We start from the raw sequence: 20936 nt of genomic DNA on the forward strand, positions 1-20936 counted from the left end.
CCTTAAACGTAAGGCTAGATTCTGTGCATGCCTTCTGTGAGGGATTACCAGGAGGTAGGTGGTACCAGGGAGGTAAGGAAGTGACATGGGACAAGGAATGCTGTGTGGTCTGTGTCACAGTCTCAGTCAAAACCCCCATGCAACTGAATCCATGGGCAGAGGGGCAGGGACGCAAGGCCGAGCCTCTCGGAGGCAGGGAGGAAAGAGGGACAATACATGGTGTGCGGCGGGCCTGGGCCCCCTACGCTTGGGAGAGGGAGGCGGTTGCCTCACCCGGCCTGGGGCGGGGGGGGGGTGGCGAGGCTAAGAGAACAGCTGGCAGTGGAGACAGACTTGGGGGTCTGGACGCCAGCTCCCCTGGGGCTGCTACGTGACAAGCCCCACACAGCCACACTGCGTACCCTCTCAAGCCTGCGCCCTCGTTCCGGAGGACGTGTGGTGGCAGCTCCGGCCTCCCGGGGTGGTCGTGAGGGTGACATGAGAGAGGGCAGGTGAGGACGCTGCTCGGCGCTGGGCTTACAGAAGCGGGCACCCAGGTGGCAGCTGGGTTTCGGTGGGGACTGGGGTGTGGCCCCGCGTGCCTGGTTCAAGTTCAGGATGTGAACACAGTCTGAGGCCACGAAAGGTGTTTGAAAAGCTGTTATTATTTCATTCCTATTATGTGGGAGACTTTGCTGGAATTAACAGATACCAGACTTCTAATCTCACCACATCTCTGCAAAGTACGTATAATTATCCCCAGTTTACAGTCTGGACCAAGGATGCGCCAATTAAGTTAGATAACTTGCCCAAGGACAGACCTACTACCCATTTCACAGGCGAGTGTCTAGGAGAGGCGAATAACCAGAACAGGAATATTTTTTACTTTTTGAAAACACTTGTTATGAAGAGTGGTAGCAGTAATACGTGTGTGTGTGGGGGGGGGGTGGGTACTGAGTAATTAGGATAATTGTAAATTAGGAAAAAAAGAACTGAAAGAAATACTGGCAGCAGGTAGGGCTTCCCGTAAAGTATAAAACACTACACTGATAATACAACAAAATGACTTTATTCTTAATAGCTGAATGTGTTAATATACATGGAAAAAATATACTTTCCCCAGTAAAGGCAGACTTAGCCTCCCTCAGGCAGCAGGGACGCCCCACCCCACATGGAGCGGCTGAGTCACACCCTGGGCCTGTGGGCGTTTCCCGCCTCTACATCCTCCAGGAGCGGAGCCTGGGTACAGCTGTTAACCTGTCTGTGGGGTGGACGGGAGGGTGGAGGTGGATTCTCAGGCTGCGCTTCCGTGCATGTTGCTGGAAGCCCTGCCTGGAGGGTCACGCAGCTGCCCTGGAAGCAGAACCTACGCGTTGCTGCTTACCCAGGGAGATGCCCCTGAGGCCGGGGAAGATGTGCAGCGTGGTTATGAGAGACAGAATTTAGGAGGCTGTTCCCAATGGAACACCACGTTAAGAGCATTCCAGACTCTTCTCCTGCTTTAAGAGATGAGTCTGAAGCACCTGGCTTTGCACGGAGCAGAGTCTCAGTCACCGACAGCCCCAGTTTTGAAAAGAAGCTCTAGACTTTGTGAGGAGGCGTGGAAGCTGCCGGATCCCGTACATGGCTGGGACTGGCTGTGCAAAAGAACTTATCTTGTAGTATGAACAACAAAGGCATCCTCCTAAGGCAAGATTACCATCTTGCACACTGGGGCCAAGAGGCACATCCCTGAATCACACTGCGTTTGTTTAGATCTGAATTTAGGAAAAGAATCAACCGCTTATCAGCGGACCTCAACTCTCAAATTATTTTGAACATTATGAAGAAATCTTTAAAAGATTTGATTAAAGGGTCTTCAAGGATTTCATTGGCAGCAGTGAGTAGATAGGGAACCCTTTCCCTGTTCCTCTGTGGACACAACTAAATAAGTCCAGATTCTGGAGAAGCTCTGGATGCTTTTTCAAAGTCACCCACATCATTTTAAGAATCAATGCTTGACTCATCTGTTCCTGGGGTGAAGGTGGAGCTGGCCTGGGGCTGCCGACCGCTGTCTCTCTCAACGTACAGCTGCAAAGCATCTCTGCCAAACACCAGATGAGGAAACTGAGGCACAGAGAGGTTAAGTCACTTGCTCAAGGTCACACAGTTTACACTGACATTTGCACTGGAAGCCCAGAAAAGAGAGAATTAAGTACATTCCACAACAGACACTAAAGAGTTCCTTAGGTGATGTTAAATATATTGGTACCTACAACCGAAAACGCTACTTTAGCTTGGAGCAGAAACACACTGTGAGATGTCGGAGATCAAGGCCCTGGTAAACTTGGTCACTTCATCCTGACGGCTTTACCAGGGGCAGAAAAACACTCAGACTGGAGACAGAACAGCGGAGTAGCAGGACTCAAGCTCACCTCCTGTCACGAGAGCACCAAAACCACAACTAACTGCTGAACAATCATCAATAAAAAACGTCTGGAACCTACCAAAAAAAGACTCTACAACCAAAGACAAAGGAGAAAGCACAGTGAGATGGTAGGAGGGGTGCACCTGCGATATAATCAAATCCCACACCACCCGGGAGGGGGACCCACAAACTGGAGAATAATTTTATCACAGACTTTCTCCCACAGGAGTGAGAGTTCTGAGTCCACATCAGGCTCCCCAGCCTGGGCGTCTGCCATCAGGAGGAGGAGCCCCCAGAGCATGTGGCTCTGAAGGCTGGCGGGGTTTGATGGCAGGAGCTCCACAGGAGTGGGGGAACAGGGAGTCCACACACACAAGGTCTCGTGCGCACCAGGACCCAGGGCCAAGCAGTGCCTCCACAGGGGCCTGGGCCAGACCCACCTGCTGGCCTTGGTGAGTCTTCAGGGGAGGGGGGAGCTGTGGCTCTCTGGGGTCGTACATGGTGGTGGAAACGTGGAGGGGTGCTCAGCCACCTGAACCCTGGCTGGAGGCAGACCTCCTGGGTCATTAGCACCAACGTCCACACCCCCCTCCACTCGCCACGCTCCAGTGCTGGGACCCTCGGGCCAACCAGCTAACCGGGAGGGAACACGGCCCCACCCATGAGCAGACAAGGCTGCCTAAAAACTTCCTGAGCCCACAGAAACCTCTAAACATGCCCCTTGACACAGCCCTGCCCTCCAGAGGGTCCGCCTCACCCACCAGTGGGCAGACACGGGCCCCTCCCACCAGGAAGCCTGCACGAACCTCCAGACCAGCCTCACCTGCTGGGGGCAGACACCAGAAGCAAGAAAACTACAATCTCGCAGCCTGGGGAATGGAGGAAAAGAACCTGGGAAAAGAATGGAAGCACATAGTGAGAAGCTACAGTAAGTTTTTAACAGAGTTAGAAAATATAAAGGACAACCAAACAGAGTTGAAGAGTAGGATAACTGAAATGAAAAATACACTAGAAGGACTCAACAGCAAAACAAATGAAGCAGAAGAATAAGTGAGCTGGAAGACAATGTTCTGTGGTAGTGATCTCCAGCAGAATAAAGAATGAAAAGAAATGAGGACAGTTGAAGAGACCTCTGGGAAAACATCAAATGCACCAACATTCACAACTATAGGGATCCCAGAAGGAGAAGAAAGGGCCTGAGAAAAGATCTGAAGAGAGAATAGCTGAAAATTTCCCTAACATGGGAAAGGAAACAGTCACCCAAGTCCAGGAAGCACAGAATCCTACACAGGATAAACCAAAGGAGGAACGTGCCAAGATGTATAGTAACAAAATTGACAGAAATTAAAGATTAAGAGAAAATATTAAAGGCAACAAGGAAATTCCCATAAGGTTATCAGCTGATTTTTCAGCAGAAACTCTACAGGCCAGAAGGGAGTAGCACAATATAAAGTGATGAAAGGGAAAAACCTATAAACAAGATTACTCTACCCAGCAAGGTTCTCATTCAGATTTAAAGGAGAAATCAAAAGCCTCACAGACAAGCAAAAGCTAAAAGAATTCACATCACCAAACCAGCTTTACAACAAACGTTAAAGAAACTACTCTCAGCAGGAAACACAAACTCACAGAGGCTAAACAGTATGCTTCTAAACAACCAATGGATCACTGAGGAAATCAGAGGAAATCAAAAAATACCCAGAGACAAATGAAATCTAAAACACAAGGATCCAAAACTTATGGGGATGCAGCTAAAACTCTTCTAAGAGGGAAGTTTATAGTGATACAAGCTTACCTCAGGAAACAAGAATCTCAAATAACCTAACCTTACACCTAAAGCAACTAAAGAACAAACAAAATCCAAAGTTGGTAGAAGGAAGGAAATCATAAATATCAGAGAAGAAAAATAGAGGACCACTGGAGACTACTAAAAGCAACCATATACTAATAAAATGGACAACTTAGAAGAACTGGACAAATTCTTAGCTACAGTCTCTTAGGAATGAACCAGGAAGAAACCAAATATGAACAGGCCAACTACAAGTACTGAAATTGAATCTGTGATTAAAAAACTCCCAACAAAGAAAAGTCCAGGACCAGATGGCTTCACAAGGTGAATGCTAGCAAATATTTAAAGAGTTAACATCTATCCTTCTGGACGATTCCAAACAATTGCAGAGGAAGGAACACTTCTGAACTCATTCTATGAGGCCACTGTCACCCTGTTACCAAAACCAGACAAATATAACACAAATAAAAGAAAATGAGAGGCCACTGATGAACATGAATGCAAAAATCCTCAACAAAATATTAGCAAACTGAATCCAAAAGTACATTAAAAGGATCATACACCATGACCAAGTGGGATTTATCCCAGGGATGCAAGGATTTTTTCAATATCTGCAAATTAATCAGTGATATACCACGTTAACAAATTAGAATAAAAATCATATGATCATCCCAACAGATGCAGAAAAAGCTTTTGATAAAATTCAACATCCATTTATGATAAAAACTCTCTAGAAAGTGGGTATAGAGGGAACCTACCTCACGAAAACAAAGGCCATTTATGACAAGCCCACAGCTAACATCATACTCAATGGTGAAAAGGTGAGAGCATTTCCTCTGAGGTCAACAAGATAAGGCTGTCCACTCTTGGCACAACAACAGAGGTTTGGAAGTCCTAGCCACAGCAATCAGAGGAGAAAAAGAAATAAAAGAAATCCAAATTGGAAAAGAAGTAAAACTGTCATTGTTTGCAGATGACATGATACTATACACAGAAAATCCTAAAGATGCTAACAAAAAACTACTAGAGCTCATGAATGAATTCGGTGAAGTTGCAGGATACAAAATTAATACACAGAAATCTGTTGCATTTCTAAACACTAACAATGAAAGATCAGAAAGAGAAATTAAAGAAACAATCCCACTTACTATCACATCAGATTATACCCAGGAATAAACCTACCTAAGGAGGCAAAAGACCTGTACTCTGAAAACTGTAAGATGCTGATGAAAGCAACTGAAGATGACACAAACTGATGGAAAGCATATCCTGTGTTCTTGGACTGGAAGAATCAATATTGTCAAAATTACTACCCAAGGCAATCTACAGATTCAAACAATCCCTAACAAATTACCAATGGCATATTTCACAGATCCAGAACAAAAAATTTTTAAATTTGTATGGAAACAAAAAAACCCCAAATAGCCAAAGCAATCTTGAGAAAGAAAAATGGAGCTGGAGGAATCAGGTTCCCTGACTTCAGACTATACTATAAAGCTACAGTCATCAAAACAGTATGGTACTGGCACAAAAACAGAAATACAGATCAATGGAACAGGATAGAAAGCCCAGAAATAAACCCACGCACCTATGGTCAATTAACCTATAACAAAGGCAGCAAGAATATACGATGGAGAAAAAAGACAGTCTCTTTTCACTACGTAGTGCTGCGAAAACTGGACAGCTACATGTAAAAGAATGAAATTAGACCATTCTCTAACACCATACACAAAAATAAACTCAAAATCGATTAAAGACCTAAATGAAGACCAGATACTACAAAACTCCTAGAGGAAAACATAGGAAGAACACTTCAATATAAATCACAGCAATATTTTTTGGACCTGTCTCCTAGAATAATGGAAATAAAAACAAAAATAAGCAAATTGGACCTAATTAAACTTGAAAGGTTTTGCACAGCCAAGGAAACCATAAACAAGTCAACGTACAGAATGGGAAAAAATATTTGTAAATGATGTGACCAGCAAGGGATTAATCTCCAAAATATACAAACAGCTCAATATCCCTGAAACAAACAACTCAATCAAAAAATGGGCAGATCTAAATGGACATTTCTTCAAAGAAGGCATACAGATGGCTGACAGGCACATGAAAAAATGCTCAAACATTGCTAATCATTACAGAAACGCAAATCAAAACTGCAATGAAGTATCACGTCATACCAGTCAGAATGGCCATCATCAAAAAGTCTGCAAATAATAAATGCTGGAGGGAATCCCCTGGCAGTCCAGTGGTTAGGACTCTACTCTTCCACTGCAGGGGGCCTGGGTTTGATCCCTGGTCAGGGAACTAAGATCCCACAAGCCACATGAAGCAGCCAAAAAAATTAAAAAAAAAAAAAGAAAAAGTACTGATAAAGTAATGTGTGAATTGATTATGATGCTGACTAAAAAATAAATGAAAAGAATTTTTAAATTGTATTTTTTAAATAAATAAATGCTCGAGAGGGTGTGGAAAAAAGGGAAACCTCTTACACTGTTGGTGGGAACGTAAACTGATGCAGCCACTATGGAGAACAGTATGGAAGTTCCTTAAAAAACTAAAAATAGAGCCATCATATATATATGATCCTGCAATCTCACTCCTGGGCATATATCTGGAGAAAATCATAATTCAAAAAGATACCTGCACCCCAATGTTCACAGCAGCACTATTTTTTTGAAAAATAAATTTATCTGTTTACTGGCTGCATTGGGTCGTTGCTGCACACGGGCTCTCCCTAGTTGAGGCGAGCGGGGGCTACTCTTCACTGTGGTGCATGGACTTCACATTGTGGTGGCTTCTCATTGTGTAGCATGGACTCTATGTGCATAGGCTTCAGTAGTTGCGGCACATGGACTCAATAGTTGTGGCTCACAGGCTTTAGAGCACAAGCTCAACAGTTGTGGCACACGGGCTTAGTTGCTCTGCATCATGTGGGATCTTCCCAGACCAGGGCTGGAACCTGTGTCCCCTGCACTGGCAAGCGGATTCTTAACCACTGCTCAACCTAGAATGTCCCCAGCAGCACTATTTACAATAGCCAGGATATGGAAGCAACCTAAATGTCCATGGACAGATAACAGATAAAGAAGATGTGGTACAGAAATACAATGGACTATTACTCAGCCATAAAAAAGAATGAAATAACTATTTGCAGCAACTTGGATGGACCCTGAGATTATTATACTATCTGCAGCAACTTGGATGGACCTTGAGATTATCATACTAAATGAAGCCAGGCAGAGAAAGACAAATATCATATGATATCACTTACATGTGAAATCTAAAAACAACAACAAAAATGATACAAATGAACGTATATATGAAACAGAAATAGATCTACAAACATAGAAAACAAATTTATCGTTACCCAAGGGGAAAAGGAGAAGGAGGGGTAAAGTACACACGTTACTATATATAAAACAGGTAACAACAAGGTCCTACTATATAAAGCACAGGGAACTCTACTCGAAATTTTGTAATAATAACCTATAAGGGAAAAGAATCTGAAAAAGAATAGAGATATATGTATAACTGAATCACTCTGCTGTACACCTGAAACTAACACAACATTGTAAATCAACTATACTTCAATAAAAAAAAGTATCAAATTCAAAGAAATCAGTTAAGAGTTTTTGCTCTTTCCCACTGCATGTGAACTAGGATTCTTGGTACTGACCACATCAAACGAAAAACCCTCCTATTAATGCAGGATCCCGCCTTTGTCTTAGACTTGGCAACATGAGGCAGATATCCCTTCAGGACTGATGGATCATTACGTAGTTTGTTCTTCTCATTAAGGAACTTATTTTCAGGGATGTAAAATAATGATCGTGATATAACAGAGTTAAGCCCTTTCATGACGTTTTAGCATTCTGATTATGACCAGTGGCACTGGCTTATTTACAGTAGTGAGAAAGATGGTCTTGACAGAAATCCTGGGGGACTATGGGCTTACTCCTGCCACCACCATTGCACTTACGTGTTGCAGGTGGCTGAGGCGCAACACTCAGGCGCTAAGAAACTGAGTCCAGAAAGGATTCTCCTCCTGAAATGTGTTTTCTAACCCCAAACGCTTTGGAGTGGAGCTCCCCAGTCCTCTTCATCCCTCCGACACGGGAGGCTGTGAGGTGTCCTGTTCGTCTGGGGCAGGGGTCAGCACACTTTCTGTAAAGGGCCAGAGAGTAACCGTTTTCAGCTTTGCAGGCTCTGCGGTCTCTACTGCAACAACTCAACTCTGCCATTGGAGTGAAGCAGCAGCCATGGCCAGCACCTAACCAAAGATGCAGGGCTGTGTCCCACTGAGGCTTTATTTATAAAAGCAGGCCACACGCTGGCTTGTGCCTGTGGACTGTCGTGACCTACTGACCCCTGGCTTGAGGGGACTGGGGAAGAGGGCAGAGCTGAGAGGTCATTCTCACCCACCTTTGTACCCTGAGCGTTTCCGATCTAGAGTAAGGCAAAGGAGCAGGTGCAGGGAGACCCCTCCCTGACCGTGTCTCTTACAGGGCATTTACAAAGGCCACAAAGCCCTTCCCGAAGGTCAGATACTGCTTTTGGAGTTCTAATGATATTCTCAGTCATATTAAACTAAAATAACTACCTCTAGTATACTCTTCCTCCACTGTAAGTTTTTCCTTTTGGGGAATTCTAGTACACCTTTTCCTTAACCAGGAGACTCTGATGCAGAATTAAACTACTCCCAGTGGGGATGATTAAGAGGGAAGGGGGACGGGATTGAAGAACAGAAAAGGGAGGTACAGTGGAAGATAAGCCAGCATCGAGTTCTGGGGAGAGAGGTGAAAGAGATGTGAAATACATGAAACACTGGCCTTCGAGCAGCTAGCACACCTGCCTCTGCAAAGCTCTGGGGGAGCTGGGGCTACAAAGGGCGTCATGAGCAGAGCGAACACACAGACAGACCCACCGACGGGACAGCTCTCCATCTGACACATAATCACCCCTATGCTGGAAGAGGGGCTGGAGGACAGCGATCCATCAGTGCATCTAGGTTAAATTTCCTCAGAGCCTTTGTAAGTACCCAAGTTACTCTCCAAGGGCCAAAGCAGAAGACATAAAATTAGAAAAACACTGAATATTTTGATGAGGGAAGAGACACAAAAAACCCACCAGCTAAAAGCAACCCTAACAAAGTGGGAGGAATATTTGAATATTTACTGAAATTCTTGGAACGGGGTAGGGGTGGGATTCTGAAAAGCTTTCAGGAAGACATAAGCAGAACCATTTGCTCACGGTTACACTCACTTAAAATGTGGAAATGGTGATTTTACATTGTTTAGTATATCTTAATCGGCTTAAAAAATAACCCGCTAAAGGATTTTTCAGAGGCTCACCTGCAACTCTGAACCCACCCTCTGCGTTCATGTTTCTCACACCTACCAAGATCTGGTCAAGGACCCAGAGGAGCCTGACCGTTCCCAAGGGGCAGGGCCTGACGTGTGCTGCCTCCCTGACACTTCTGATACTATTCTGTACCTGTGTACATGTTGCTGAGCATCCAGTAAAGGTGGACAGTAAAATGGCAAGACACAGAAAACAATTTTAGGGAGAAAGATTTAAAATTGAGGTATTTTTACTGAGAATTAGGGAACAGCTATTTAAAAACTTTAACCAACTCTGCCATCTCATCTCCTTGAATAACATCAACCTTTATGATTAAACAAACTGAAGTTTTTTTTTTCTCAATAACTTTGTCATTTTTGAGAACAGGCCAAAAGAAATATCCAGACAGAACCAGATCTGTCCACATTAAAAAAAAACTGGCTTCCTACAGAATTGTTAGATTCCAATAATTTTATTCTTTTCATGCCCTCTCCTGCCCCCGGCACAAGCTTCCACTGTTAAATGCGCCCTGCAGCCGTCTCCACCGTCCTCGCCTTGCAGCGCCAAAGCTTTCTTATGTGGTGTCCAGGTCAACACTGCTTACGCCAGCGCTGCATCTCTTGGGATGAATAGAGAGAAACGTAAGGATCCGAGAGGCTGTGCTCTTGACTGTTTCCACCTCCTGCCTCTACAGATCATTCCATTATAATCAATAAAGTCTTAGGCACAATGAGAAGTTTCTGCCTCACTTCCCTCAATTTAGAGATGTGAAAACCTCATGCATCACCTAAGTGGCCTCTTTCAGGCAGGTAAAGCTTTCGGGGAAGCCTTTTTCCCTGTGAAAAGCACCTGCATGTATGCGGGGATGCTCAGAAAGGAACCCCTCTTGCTTGCCGACGGCCAGCCCTACTAGACAAGGGCCGGCAGCTATGCCCTGCAAGTCAGGATGCAGGGGTTTTCTGCAGACACATTTCTGCTTTCTGACCTGCTCCCTATGTACTGGCATTGAATTAGCCAACAAATCCATTTAGAGTCAAATCTGATATTGGCTTCTAGTGTTAATGGCCACCTTACACTTTTATGCTGAAAGTTTTCATTTGAAAGTGTTTGGGCTTTTTTCTTTTTTTTAAATTGTGAAATACTGGGCTTTTTCTAATATCTTTTTTCATTTTTAACTATAAGGATATATTTTTATAAAATACTTTAAATAATGAGTGAAAGTTATCTGGAAATAAAAGAGCAACGAAATCCAGGCATTCTCCTTCTGCTAAGATTTGGAGCGAGCTAACATGCATTAACTAGAAAGGTGCTTGTTTCTTAATGTTAAAAGCAGAATAAATAAAACAGCCCTAAGCCTTAGACGCATTGATGAGTGACAGCTGTATTTTGCTTCTCCTCCTCTCTTTTTGGGTATAAAGCTATTTGGTTTCAATTCTAAAAAGCAGCTCTTACGTAGGAATTATAATAAGTCACCAAGGAGAAGAGCCCTCATCTTCTGACAGGCAAACAGCTTTAAGGAGAAAACACAAGTCCACCAGCTCGCCAGTGGCAATCTTAAACGGAGCATAAGAGCAGTTATATATTCTAGTCAAGTCTTACAAAGGCCATTATAACCAGAACCTCCAAAACAAACAAACAAAAATCCCAGAGCCTCAAGCAACAGCTCACTCACTAGGGCATGTCAGATAATGCAAAACTGAAAAACAAAAAAGCAGTTCAGAAAATCCCTTGGAGGTGCCTATAATGGGATGTGACCTGTAATTTAGGCTAAAAATAGAAAAAGACTTACTCAGATGCTTGAAGCTCCAGCTGCCACAAAGGACGAAGCACCCCATGAAGAGCATCGTGATGCTGCCCACGCCGCTCCGCATAGTGGTGCGGCACCTGATCCAACCTGTTTACAGAGAAGCAGGTCTCACTGTTAGAGCCAAAGGCCGCGTACCTGTGAGGGACTCAGTTACCCGGTTAGCTGAGGCAGGGAACTGCTATGCAAGGAATTTACGTACCACTCTATGACATACATGTTTCAAACAAATGAAGAGGCTAAAACCAGAAGACCTTAATTTTAATAAATTTAAATTAGTCACTCTTATTTTGGGGAGTCTGGTTAAAATCTTCCGTGGGGAGGAGATGAATACGACTGGTTAGTGCGAGACTGAGCCTTCCAGGCTTGGGGTCGATCAACTCCGGGAAGGCAGAGACAGGGGAGGTGGCGGAGAGAGGCAGGGGTGGGTACTGGAAAAATGAAAGCTGCTTAATGAAACAGCAGCCGTTATTATCAGCCCTGGTGCTTTTAATTACATCAGACTCCAGGATGAACACAGACAAGCAGGGGAGTAGGAAGACTGTCCTCTTCTCCTTCTCGAGTCTGGCTGTAATGGCCGTGGCTAGAGAAGGAGGAAGTTCTCCAAACGCTTGGAACCAGCAACAGAGCCCAGCAGTTGCGATTCCAGCCTCACCTGTTTGGACAGCTCCCAAGAGCCTCCTTAGAGACAAGCTGGAGGTTGTGAGGCTGGCCGGGGCTTCCAAACTCCTTACCGCTGTCGAACTTCTTTCCAACAAAGGAACTAGGGTTCCAAACAGAAGTCAATGTGATAGTTCATTTAAATCCATCCTCTTCCCCAACACTCAGTGCCTGAGGTTCCCAGGGCGAGGCTGCAGGAAAAGTATATTCTAAATAGATAGATGAATGTCTGCCTTGGGCTGTGGCTAACCCGTAAGCACCGAAGGTCAAAAAGGTTCTTCAACAGACTAGAGGACCCTGGGGACCAGGACCTAGATCCATTTCTGATGTGAAAAATACAAAGCCCAGATGACCCACAGCACACGCTTAATGAAACGAATCATTTATACATCCTATCTTCTGCTAAGCATGTTCTGCTACATCATGTTACTCACTGCTACTTGTCACTACTACCTACAGTTGACACGCCAGCACCATCAGCCCTGCACTGCTGCTGACCAGCACACACGTCTTATTTATGTTCAACACGTGAATAACTAAAGTAGAACCACAAAGGAGGCTTTAAGCTACGTATTTACATTTTCCCTGCCCCTGTTATTTTCCATGTTGAGTGACAGGCAGGGAACCTCTACTGTTGCTGGTTCTCTGGTCTTGGTTTGGTTCATCAGGATAAAGGGTAAATTAGGTCCATATATACAACAGGTTTAGCAGGTGTGGTAAAAGTTGCTGTGGATGTAAACAAATTACCCGAATCGTCACCCACATGTTAACAATGACGAGAACATACTGGCTTCCAAGAAACCACACAAAGGATAGCTCTCTTGCAAGGTGAAGATTAGTATCTGAAAAAAAACAAAGCATGTGGGACTTCCCTGGTGTCACAGTGGTTAAGACTCTGCGCTCCCCAACGCAGGGGGCCCGGGTTCAATCCCTGGTCAGGGAACTAGATCCCACATGCATGCCGCAACTAAGGAGTCCACTGCCACATCTAAGACCCAGAGCAACCAAATAAACATTAAAAAAAAAAAAAAAAAAAAACCCCAAAGCATAATATAACCCAACCATCTTGGAAAAATGAAACCGCTCCATGAAACCTGCAATCGTACAACCACTTCCCCCCCGCAGTGTCAGGAACTCAGTGGCTCTCGGAGTCTTTCTCCAGTCAGCAGAGCCCACTTACTTCATTATGGGTTCAGTCACTTAACGTGAATGACATCAGTTCAGGCCCTGAGCTGGGATATGTAAGTAGCACACAAAGGTCCTGTACCAGCTTTTCTCAGTGACTTCCTGCCTGCTGCCCGTGTACTCCAGGGTTCTGATCTCCATCCCTCTGGGGCAGGTTGAGCCCACAGCCACCTCTCTGCCGCCTCACCTCTTAGACACCGTCCTTTACCTGCCAGTGTTGACATCCTTACATTTCAAACCCAGGGCCAAGGGTTCCACTGACACAAATGACGAAAACCCTCACCCGGCCCCTGCGCCTCTAACATTCCTGTCTCCCCCAGCCTGTCGGAATCCCAGGAGCACGATGTGACTCACTGCTGTCTCGGGCTCTTCCCTGAAACACCCCCTCTGTGGACGCCCTGGCCGACGGGCCCAGCCCCGGCTCGTGAGGTCTGTTCAAGTTCTTATCCCGGTGATCCCGAGGCCCTCCCACCTGTGCCCCACCTCAAACACCTCACACAGCGCTCCACGGATGGAAATCCTGCTTCCAGGTTAGAGAACAGCCTTTATTTAACTGCTTCTTGGCCTTTAAATCCATGACCCTATAAACGGTTTTCTCACTTGACCTTCTGTTATCCCCATCAGCCAAGTTTTGCTTTTTTGTAGTTACACAAAAATATTTTTTCCAAACCACCTTCTCCCCTGCCACAATCTGAGAGCAGCCCACTGCTGGGTCCCAGGCACCGTGCCAGGGCTGTCACCTCCAGCATCAGTTCTCAAACCTGGCTGAGCTCAGAGACACTTAGGAAATGTTTGAAAATACAATTCTGAGGCCTCACCTCAGAATCCATCTCTGGGTGTGATGCCTATGACCATGGGAAACTGTTAACTGTTCAGATTTGGGAACCGAGGACCTAGATCTCTTAAACTTTCTATCAAAAGGATGAGTTGGCTTCCTGAAATAGAGGAGGAATGGCCCATCAAAGGTCTTGCCTGAACAAGGGCATATATAGCCCACGCTCTTCTGCAAAGACCACATGGAAGTTCAGTTTTAGCCTGCAGTTGTGGGGACAGCCACTGCCAGGTGCAGCCACAAAGCTTTCTGAGGAGCCACAGAAATCTACTTTTTAATCCTGGTAGATTTGGAGGACCTTGCGGAAGTCCTCGTCCAACAGACGAGTCAGGCCTTGACCTTAAATGAGAGCCTAGGGTCTCCTCTAGGGTCTCATGTTCATTCCATGGCAGCATCAAAGTCTGACTGTTAATGGTGGAGCCAACTTCCCCATCATTTTTTCGTTTTTTTCGGTTTATAACAGACCTAGAGGCACAGTGATGGCCACACACTGCCTGATACAGAAACCCAAACTAATCACACACTATAGGCTACAACCAATAAAAGAGAACAAAATCATTTCTAGCCATGATTCTGGAAGAATTTGTTATTAAAGGAAAAACTGTATTTTTCCCCTATATCCAATTTCACAAGCTTAGTGATCTGGTGACACAAATTACTCTCTCTTACCTTACTATTACCGTATTCTTGGGACCTATTCAAGTGAGCGTGTTAACTAATCAATCAACCATGATACTGACCACTAACTACCCCAAACAGTAAGCCTGAGGCTGAGTTTAAAGACCATGAAGGTATAAGCCAGCTGGACCCGGACTTGAATCCCGACTGCCGCTTCCGGGATGAACGTGGGCAAGTCACTGAAGCCCTCCAAGGCGGCTCAGACTCCTCACCTGCAAGAGGGGGCAGCCAGTGACAGCCCTCAGAGCTGTCAGCAGGGTTACAGGAGGCAGTTATATCAGGCACCTCGCACAATGCCCAGAAACAGCCAACACCCGATAAAACTTACTAGTTTCCTTCCTTTGTCCTCTAAAACGAACTCACCTTAGCACTACAGAAGGTAGGACAGAAAAAAAAGAAGCCCTTCTACTTGCTAGAGACTTGCTACAGACTGTGTGTTTATGCAACTGAAAACCACAGAGAAGCTCGGAGATATAACCAACACCTATGTCTAGTTGTGGCGCATTTTCTACAGTAACGCAGTTGAGTGAAAGGTTTAAACTAGGCCTCAGGAGACTGGGTTCTACTTGCAACTCTACCGTGTACTGGCAACACGACCTTGAACAAATCACGTATACTCTGTGCCTGTTTCATCATCTGCGAAACAGAGAAAATCACTCTGCCCACCTCTCAGAGTGGTGAGGCCAAAATCAGAATATAGGTGAAGCACCCTGAAAACCACAAAACAATGCAAATGTGAGCATATTAGTTCTATGTTAACACGGAGTAGGGACCTGACACTACGACTCTATAAAGAGAGCGAAGCTGTTAGACCCGTTTGTAAAAAGCCCAGTTAACTCCTGAGGCAGCTGAAGAAAACGCAGCTTTAAGCTAGCAGCCCTCTTAATACACTTCCATTTTGAAACCTTTAGAAAGAAATAATTAAAATACAAAAGAAAATGCTTTCCAGAAGGCAAACTGGGGTTTAGCGAGTATGTGATCATTCACACAATATACCAGAGGGGAAAAACATATCCCTTAGGAAGAGATGATACAAGTTTTTCAGGTACAAGCCTGTTCTGAGTTGCTACGGGTCAAAATAAACCATAAACCGAAAGCACCAAAGAATGCCAGGTGAGAGAGATGGGTGCTGCTGAGACCATGCCCCTAGAAAAGCTAAACAAAAGGGAGAAAAGTAATCCAAAGCTTCTGGTCAGGAAAATGGAGACACTACGTTTTGTAACTAGAGAAGCAGTCCCATGACTAAAGGTGAGACTCAGCAGGAAAAAGCGAGGGTGCTGAGACTGCTGCATGGAAGTTCTTGGCTCCCACCTGGGCTCCGTCCTGCCCACTGGTGAACCCACTCTAGGCACCAGCCAAGGAGCACTGGGGAGCTTTGGAAGAGACAGACTCACAGTGCGACCCGTTCTGAAGTCTCGTCCTCTTTCCCCGTCCTTTTTACCTAATGTCTTGTGTCTTGAGGCTCCACCTTTGGTTCTAACTTGGGTCCTTTTCTCTATGGCCTAAATCCAGCGCATGGATTTCTGCTCCCTTTTGGCCACATCGTCTAACCCTGGTCCTGACCTCCATCGGCTCATCCCTGAGCCCCTACTTCCATCTGCTGTGACAGCCATGCCTCTCTGGACAGCTTTAATCCCAGCCTGTCCCCAAATCCAAGAATTCCACCTTCTCCCCCTTCTTTGCTACTCTAAACTGCTAGATGCCGCATCTGACCACACACCCAGAACCTATTTTCTGTCCAAACTGGCCCTGGCTGAGATCTGGGCACAGCCCTTACTCTGTTTAGGCAGACCCTGAAGTCTTTATGCTTTTCCTGGGTCTCTTCAGCTTGAATACCCCCCAACTTCTAGAAGAGGCTGTGCCTCTTCCAAAGGTAGAAGGTCAGCTGCCATCATCATCACTGGTCAGCCCTCAACTCTTGGCAGAGGGGAAGGGAGAGGGACAAACCACTGTTATCACAGACCCCCAGGAGCAGGAAGCCATGCTTTGAGAACAATCACACGTGCAGTGCGCTGGAATGTAGCTTCTGCACCTCATTAACTCAGAAGGCGTGGAGCCATGTGGACGAGCTTGAACGTGAGCGTGTTTACCTTGTGAGACTCCTTCCTCCCAGGGACTGACGAACATGGGCTTCTGGGCCAGTGCGCCCCAATGCCGAGGCTTCCCCGGCAACACCCCAAGTCCAAGATAACCTGGATAGAGCTCTGGAAACCACTCCAGCCCCAGCGCGCTCGACAGGGTCTTCCGTTCGGCGGTGCCGACTTGACGGGTGAAGGGGCTCTGAGGAGCGTGCTGCAAGCTCGCACGTGCCGAAAGCCGGCCCCCGGGGTGCGAGGCTGGCCGGTGACAGCCCGACTTGGGTGTCAGAGGAGCTCGTTCCTCACCCTCCATCAGTGCCTTCACAGCAGGGACTCGATCATGGCTGCAGGCTTCTGCCTTCTCTTCTTGGAGAAACTTTATAGCCAGAGGGGTGAGACTTTGATTACGTGACTGTGACACAGCGAGCAGCTCACTGCAAGTCGCCCCCACTGGCATGAGCAAGTTTAAGTCGGGACCTTCACCTCGAGATGTCCTTTCCGTGACTGAATCATCACCCAGGGCAGCCCATTCCTGCATTTCTGTCACAAATGCACTTTTCTCTGAATTTCCTTGGCTCCCACATGCCTCTGCTCCAAGGTCAAGTCCTTTACTGTGGTTCTCCTTGACCTGGATTTTACCTACTGGGCTAAATTCAAAAGCTGCAATCTGTGATTCTGTGTTCTTTTCCCGAGTCTTTAAGTCTCTAAGATCAGTAGAGGCTAAGAGGTGATCCTTAGCCTTGGAATCTCTCTCACTGCTTGATGATGACATGCTTACCCTATTTGACATGTTTAACCTTTTAACCCCGTAAGTGAGACTTGTGGGAGAACTGTGATCATCACCAAGACGCATATCTAGGAATTTTATGAGAAGGTTCTGTCTTGGGGCATCCATTCTGTCTAACCTTAAATCAGCAGGAGTGGCTTGTATGTCATTAGGGAAGGCTGAAGAGTATTTCCTATCTTGATCTGACAGAGAAGGTCCCATTGGGCCAAGAGGTAAAGACGCTTCAGTTTCTGAAGGGTTATTTCTACTTTCCCCTGATTTAGACAAGTCGTTGGCAAGCTCTTTTTTAGGAGTGGTGTTTTCTGATGCAGAAAACTGAGCTGTAGTTTCTCCCAGGAAAGCAATCTTTGGTTCAGTATTTTTTAACATTTCGATGGAGGACTGAATTTGACTCTTGATGTCTTTATTGGCCTTTGTATTACTTGCTTTTCCCAGACCAACAGCTAGTGGTGGAGAGGGCTTCACCGTCCGTTTTGATTTATCCTCTTTCAGTGCAGGATTTCTTGCCTTACTGTCTGTCCCTAACCCTTTCTCTTTTGCTTTAACTGAGTCTCTGATTGGCCCTTTGATTGCTCTAGCACGTGGAAGTGCAGCCGGCTTGGACGGACCAACTTCTTGATGAGAGTTGGACGGACCAACTTCTTGATGAGCAGGCACAGCTCCTCTTGTCACCTTGCAGTGTGGCAAGTGGGACTTTAACCGTTTAAATGGCTTCCTACAGTACGGACACACTTCCATGCTGGGTGGCACAACCTCTCCTACTCCTGGAAAACAGAAACGTGAGGTTATGGGGAGCACAGGCTGTAGAGTAAATATTAACACTTTATTTAGGTGTAGTACCTTTTAAATTCATCTGAAAGGAACTAGGTTGAAGGACATCTTTAAAAATTTGTTTTGATACATTTTTTTTCTTCCATAGGTAGAAAACAGACATAGTTGGATTTTAAGATCAGTAGTCCTGACTCCATCTCTGCTTGGTATGTTTCTTAAATGTGAACATTTCTCAAAGTCTCCTAGGAATCAATCCCTAACAACAGACAACATCCCTAGCGAGGCGGGGAGCCAGACCAAAAGACTCAAGTCTAGTGAATTCATGGTTAGTGGAAGGAAAAGACGTCCAAAATGCCAATCAGAACAAAATATCTGCTGCTTAACGTCGTAGCAAGTCAACTGGATAGCACAGGCGTGTAAAGAAACTGCTAGAAACCCTTAAACGCATCATTCAAGGGAAGGTTGGGGAAGAATACAAAACTCAGGCCAGGATTCCAAGATGGCTGATTAGTGTTTCCAAAGTGATATACAGATCTACTGGGGGGAATGAAGAAAATGTGAGAACTTCCATTATCTAAGCATGAAAAGTGAAACACTACTAACATTTAACATATCAGTAATATGCATGTATACACACACATAGAAGTATGGCTAATACACAAACGATACAATAAATGGAGGGAACACGGTCCCCAATATTTTAGTTAGTTTGTAGCACAATGAATTAACAGCAAATGTGTTTAGTTTGACACCTTTGTGAAATTTATGCCACGAAAAAACATTTTAAAAAATTTACACCATGTACCATTGGTGCCTCTATTATTCTCTCCAGTCAGGAAAAGGAAGTACTTCATCCAAAGCTCAGATGAGTTATTTCTTATTCTATCAAGTTCCAGAGGGCAGGGAACAGGTGGACCCTGTGCACAGCTGTATTCTTAGAACCGAGCACTGGGCCTGGCCAGGCCCATCCATTTATCATAGCAACCAACCCGTCTTATCCTACATGAAATCAAGCAAAAAAAACACCTCTCTCAAAAAAAACAAAAAACCACCCCACAAAACCATCTTCTGCCAATAGACTTTACCGTGATTATTCTTACTCTGGAGATATCCCTTTGACAATATAATAAAATTAAAGAACTGTTTATTTACAAAAATACAACGGAAGCCAGTCCATGGGGTCTTAGGCTAATGACTTTAGAAGGGGTTTGAGACCTGTTAGAGGTGTCTCCCTCCACACTGCGCCACCCCCACACTTAATCCACTGGGGTCTTTCCTGCACCCTCCAACAGTAACCTCTCAACGTGGGTGCCTTAACGTTGTCACTGAGTCCAAACTCATCCTGCTGGCCGCAGGACAGGCCAATAAACCAAGAGGTTAAGTCGTGGGGGGCGAGGACTAGCGACTTTTTTGGAGAGCCCCAGCAGACTGAGATGGTGGACTCCTGCCCTAAAGAACCTCCTTGCCTGAGTTGGAATTCAGGCCTCTTTATACTAAAAGTGGGCAGTAAAGGCAAACACTTCGTAGCTCCCACCAGCCTCCTGAGCGGATGTGTTAGTGTCTTCCTCCCTGCAGTCATTCACAGGTGGGCCTGCTCAGGCTGTCTCCTCTGAGCTAAGAGGAAAGGTATTGTAGCTTCACACCCCTTACCCGGGAGGCAGGCCTCCCAGAGACTGGCCGTGAGATACTACTTAAGCTTACAAGCAACAGCCCTTCGGGGATGAACTTATAATGGAATACAAAGGTTCTTCCCCATCAGGTTAACGTTTTTCCTACCGGAACTCTTCTAGAAAGATGCTGATTTTGCGGTCATTTCTCCTGGCTCTGCGGGCTTCACTGTCTCCGTTCTCCAGCTGGGCAGAATGAAATTCGATTTCAACGTCAGTCCCTGAAAGAGACAATGAAGAAAGTCCCTCCAGAGCACACGCAATGAATACCTGCGGTAAAGTGCCAAGGCAAAGACAAACCACCGAGTCAGCCGCAGGCCAGTTCCACCGGGCATTGTGGAAAGCCGACTTAGCCAGCCCCCAGCCCCCAAGGGCACAGCCCGCAGCCCCCAGAGCACAAGGCACAACCCCCAGGACACAGCTCGCAGCCCCCAAGGCAGAGCCCCCAGCAACCAGGGCACAGCCCGCAACCCCCCAAGACACAGCCCCCAGGGCACGGCCCCCAGCAACCAGGGCACAGCTCGCAGCCCCCAGAGCACAGCGCGCAGCCCCCAGGGCACGGCCCGCAGCCCCCCAAGACACAGGCCCCACGGCACGGCCCGCAGCCCCCAGGGCGGACCCCAACGTCAGGCTGAGGGCCGCCCCCACCCCCGCGCGCCCCCCTGCCCGCCCCCGTACCTCCTCAGAAAAACAGTCCTGCCGCTTCCAGCCGACTGGCCGGGCCCGCCGAGCAGCCCCTGGGGCCGGGCCGGCCTCCCCGCAGGCGCCGGAGCCGCTGGGACGCCTGAGGGAGCTGCGTCTCCGGCTCCGGGAAGCCCCCCCCCGCCACCTCCTCTCGTCTTGCCTCCCTTTTCGTCCCCAGGCCTACGGCACGGGCCACGGGAACCGCCCCCGCCCGCGGAGCCTCCACGGGGCAGCACCTCCCTCGCGAGACAGAAAAGCCCCGCGAGCCC

The 20936-nt window shown here is 46.4% G+C and overlaps 1 protein-coding gene across 7 annotated transcripts; it reads right to left on the minus strand.

Moving 5' to 3' along the window:
* Positions 1-880: 880 nt before the first annotated feature.
* C17H17orf80 (chromosome 17 C17orf80 homolog) lies at positions 881-20932 on the minus strand. 7 transcript variants are annotated; one of them, XM_057715314.1, is made up of 7 exons: positions 20662-20932; positions 20093-20204; positions 18386-18455; positions 16771-18309; positions 11981-12088; positions 11311-11415; positions 881-8345 (listed from the first exon to the last, which is right to left on the minus strand). In XM_057715314.1, the coding sequence occupies exons 3-7, from the start codon at positions 18396-18398 to the stop codon at positions 8281-8283; spliced, it is 1830 nt and encodes a 609-aa protein (XP_057571297.1). In that variant the 5' UTR covers positions 18399-18455; positions 20093-20204; positions 20662-20932; the 3' UTR covers positions 881-8280. The 7 variants fall into 7 exon arrangements, 6 of the variants coding, with proteins under 6 accessions (XP_057571297.1, XP_057571296.1, XP_057571293.1 ...); XM_057715310.1 differs by lacking the exon at positions 881-8345 and adding an exon at positions 9739-10140 and having other exon boundaries at positions 20093-20169; XM_057715309.1 differs by lacking the exon at positions 881-8345 and adding an exon at positions 9739-10140 and having other exon boundaries at positions 20662-20931.
* Positions 20933-20936: the final 4 nt, after the last annotated feature.

The sequence above is a fragment of the Hippopotamus amphibius genome, chromosome 17, assembly GCF_030028045.1.
Source record: "Hippopotamus amphibius kiboko isolate mHipAmp2 chromosome 17, mHipAmp2.hap2, whole genome shotgun sequence".
Lineage (NCBI taxonomy): Eukaryota > Metazoa > Chordata > Mammalia > Artiodactyla > Hippopotamidae > Hippopotamus > Hippopotamus amphibius.

What these genes read in the sequence shown, in the direction of transcription:
- C17H17orf80 (XM_057715314.1), bottom strand. An exon ending in GGAGGAAGGAGTCTCACAAG is followed by an intron (nt 12,089 to 16,770) that starts GTAAACACGCTC and finishes TTGGAACCCTAG; the next exon opens with TTCCTTTGTTGGAAAGAAGT. An exon ending in CTGGAGCTTCAAGCATCTGA is followed by an intron (nt 8,346 to 11,310) that starts GTAAGTCTTTTT and finishes GGCCCTTTACAG; the next exon opens with AAAGTGTGCTGACCCCTGCC.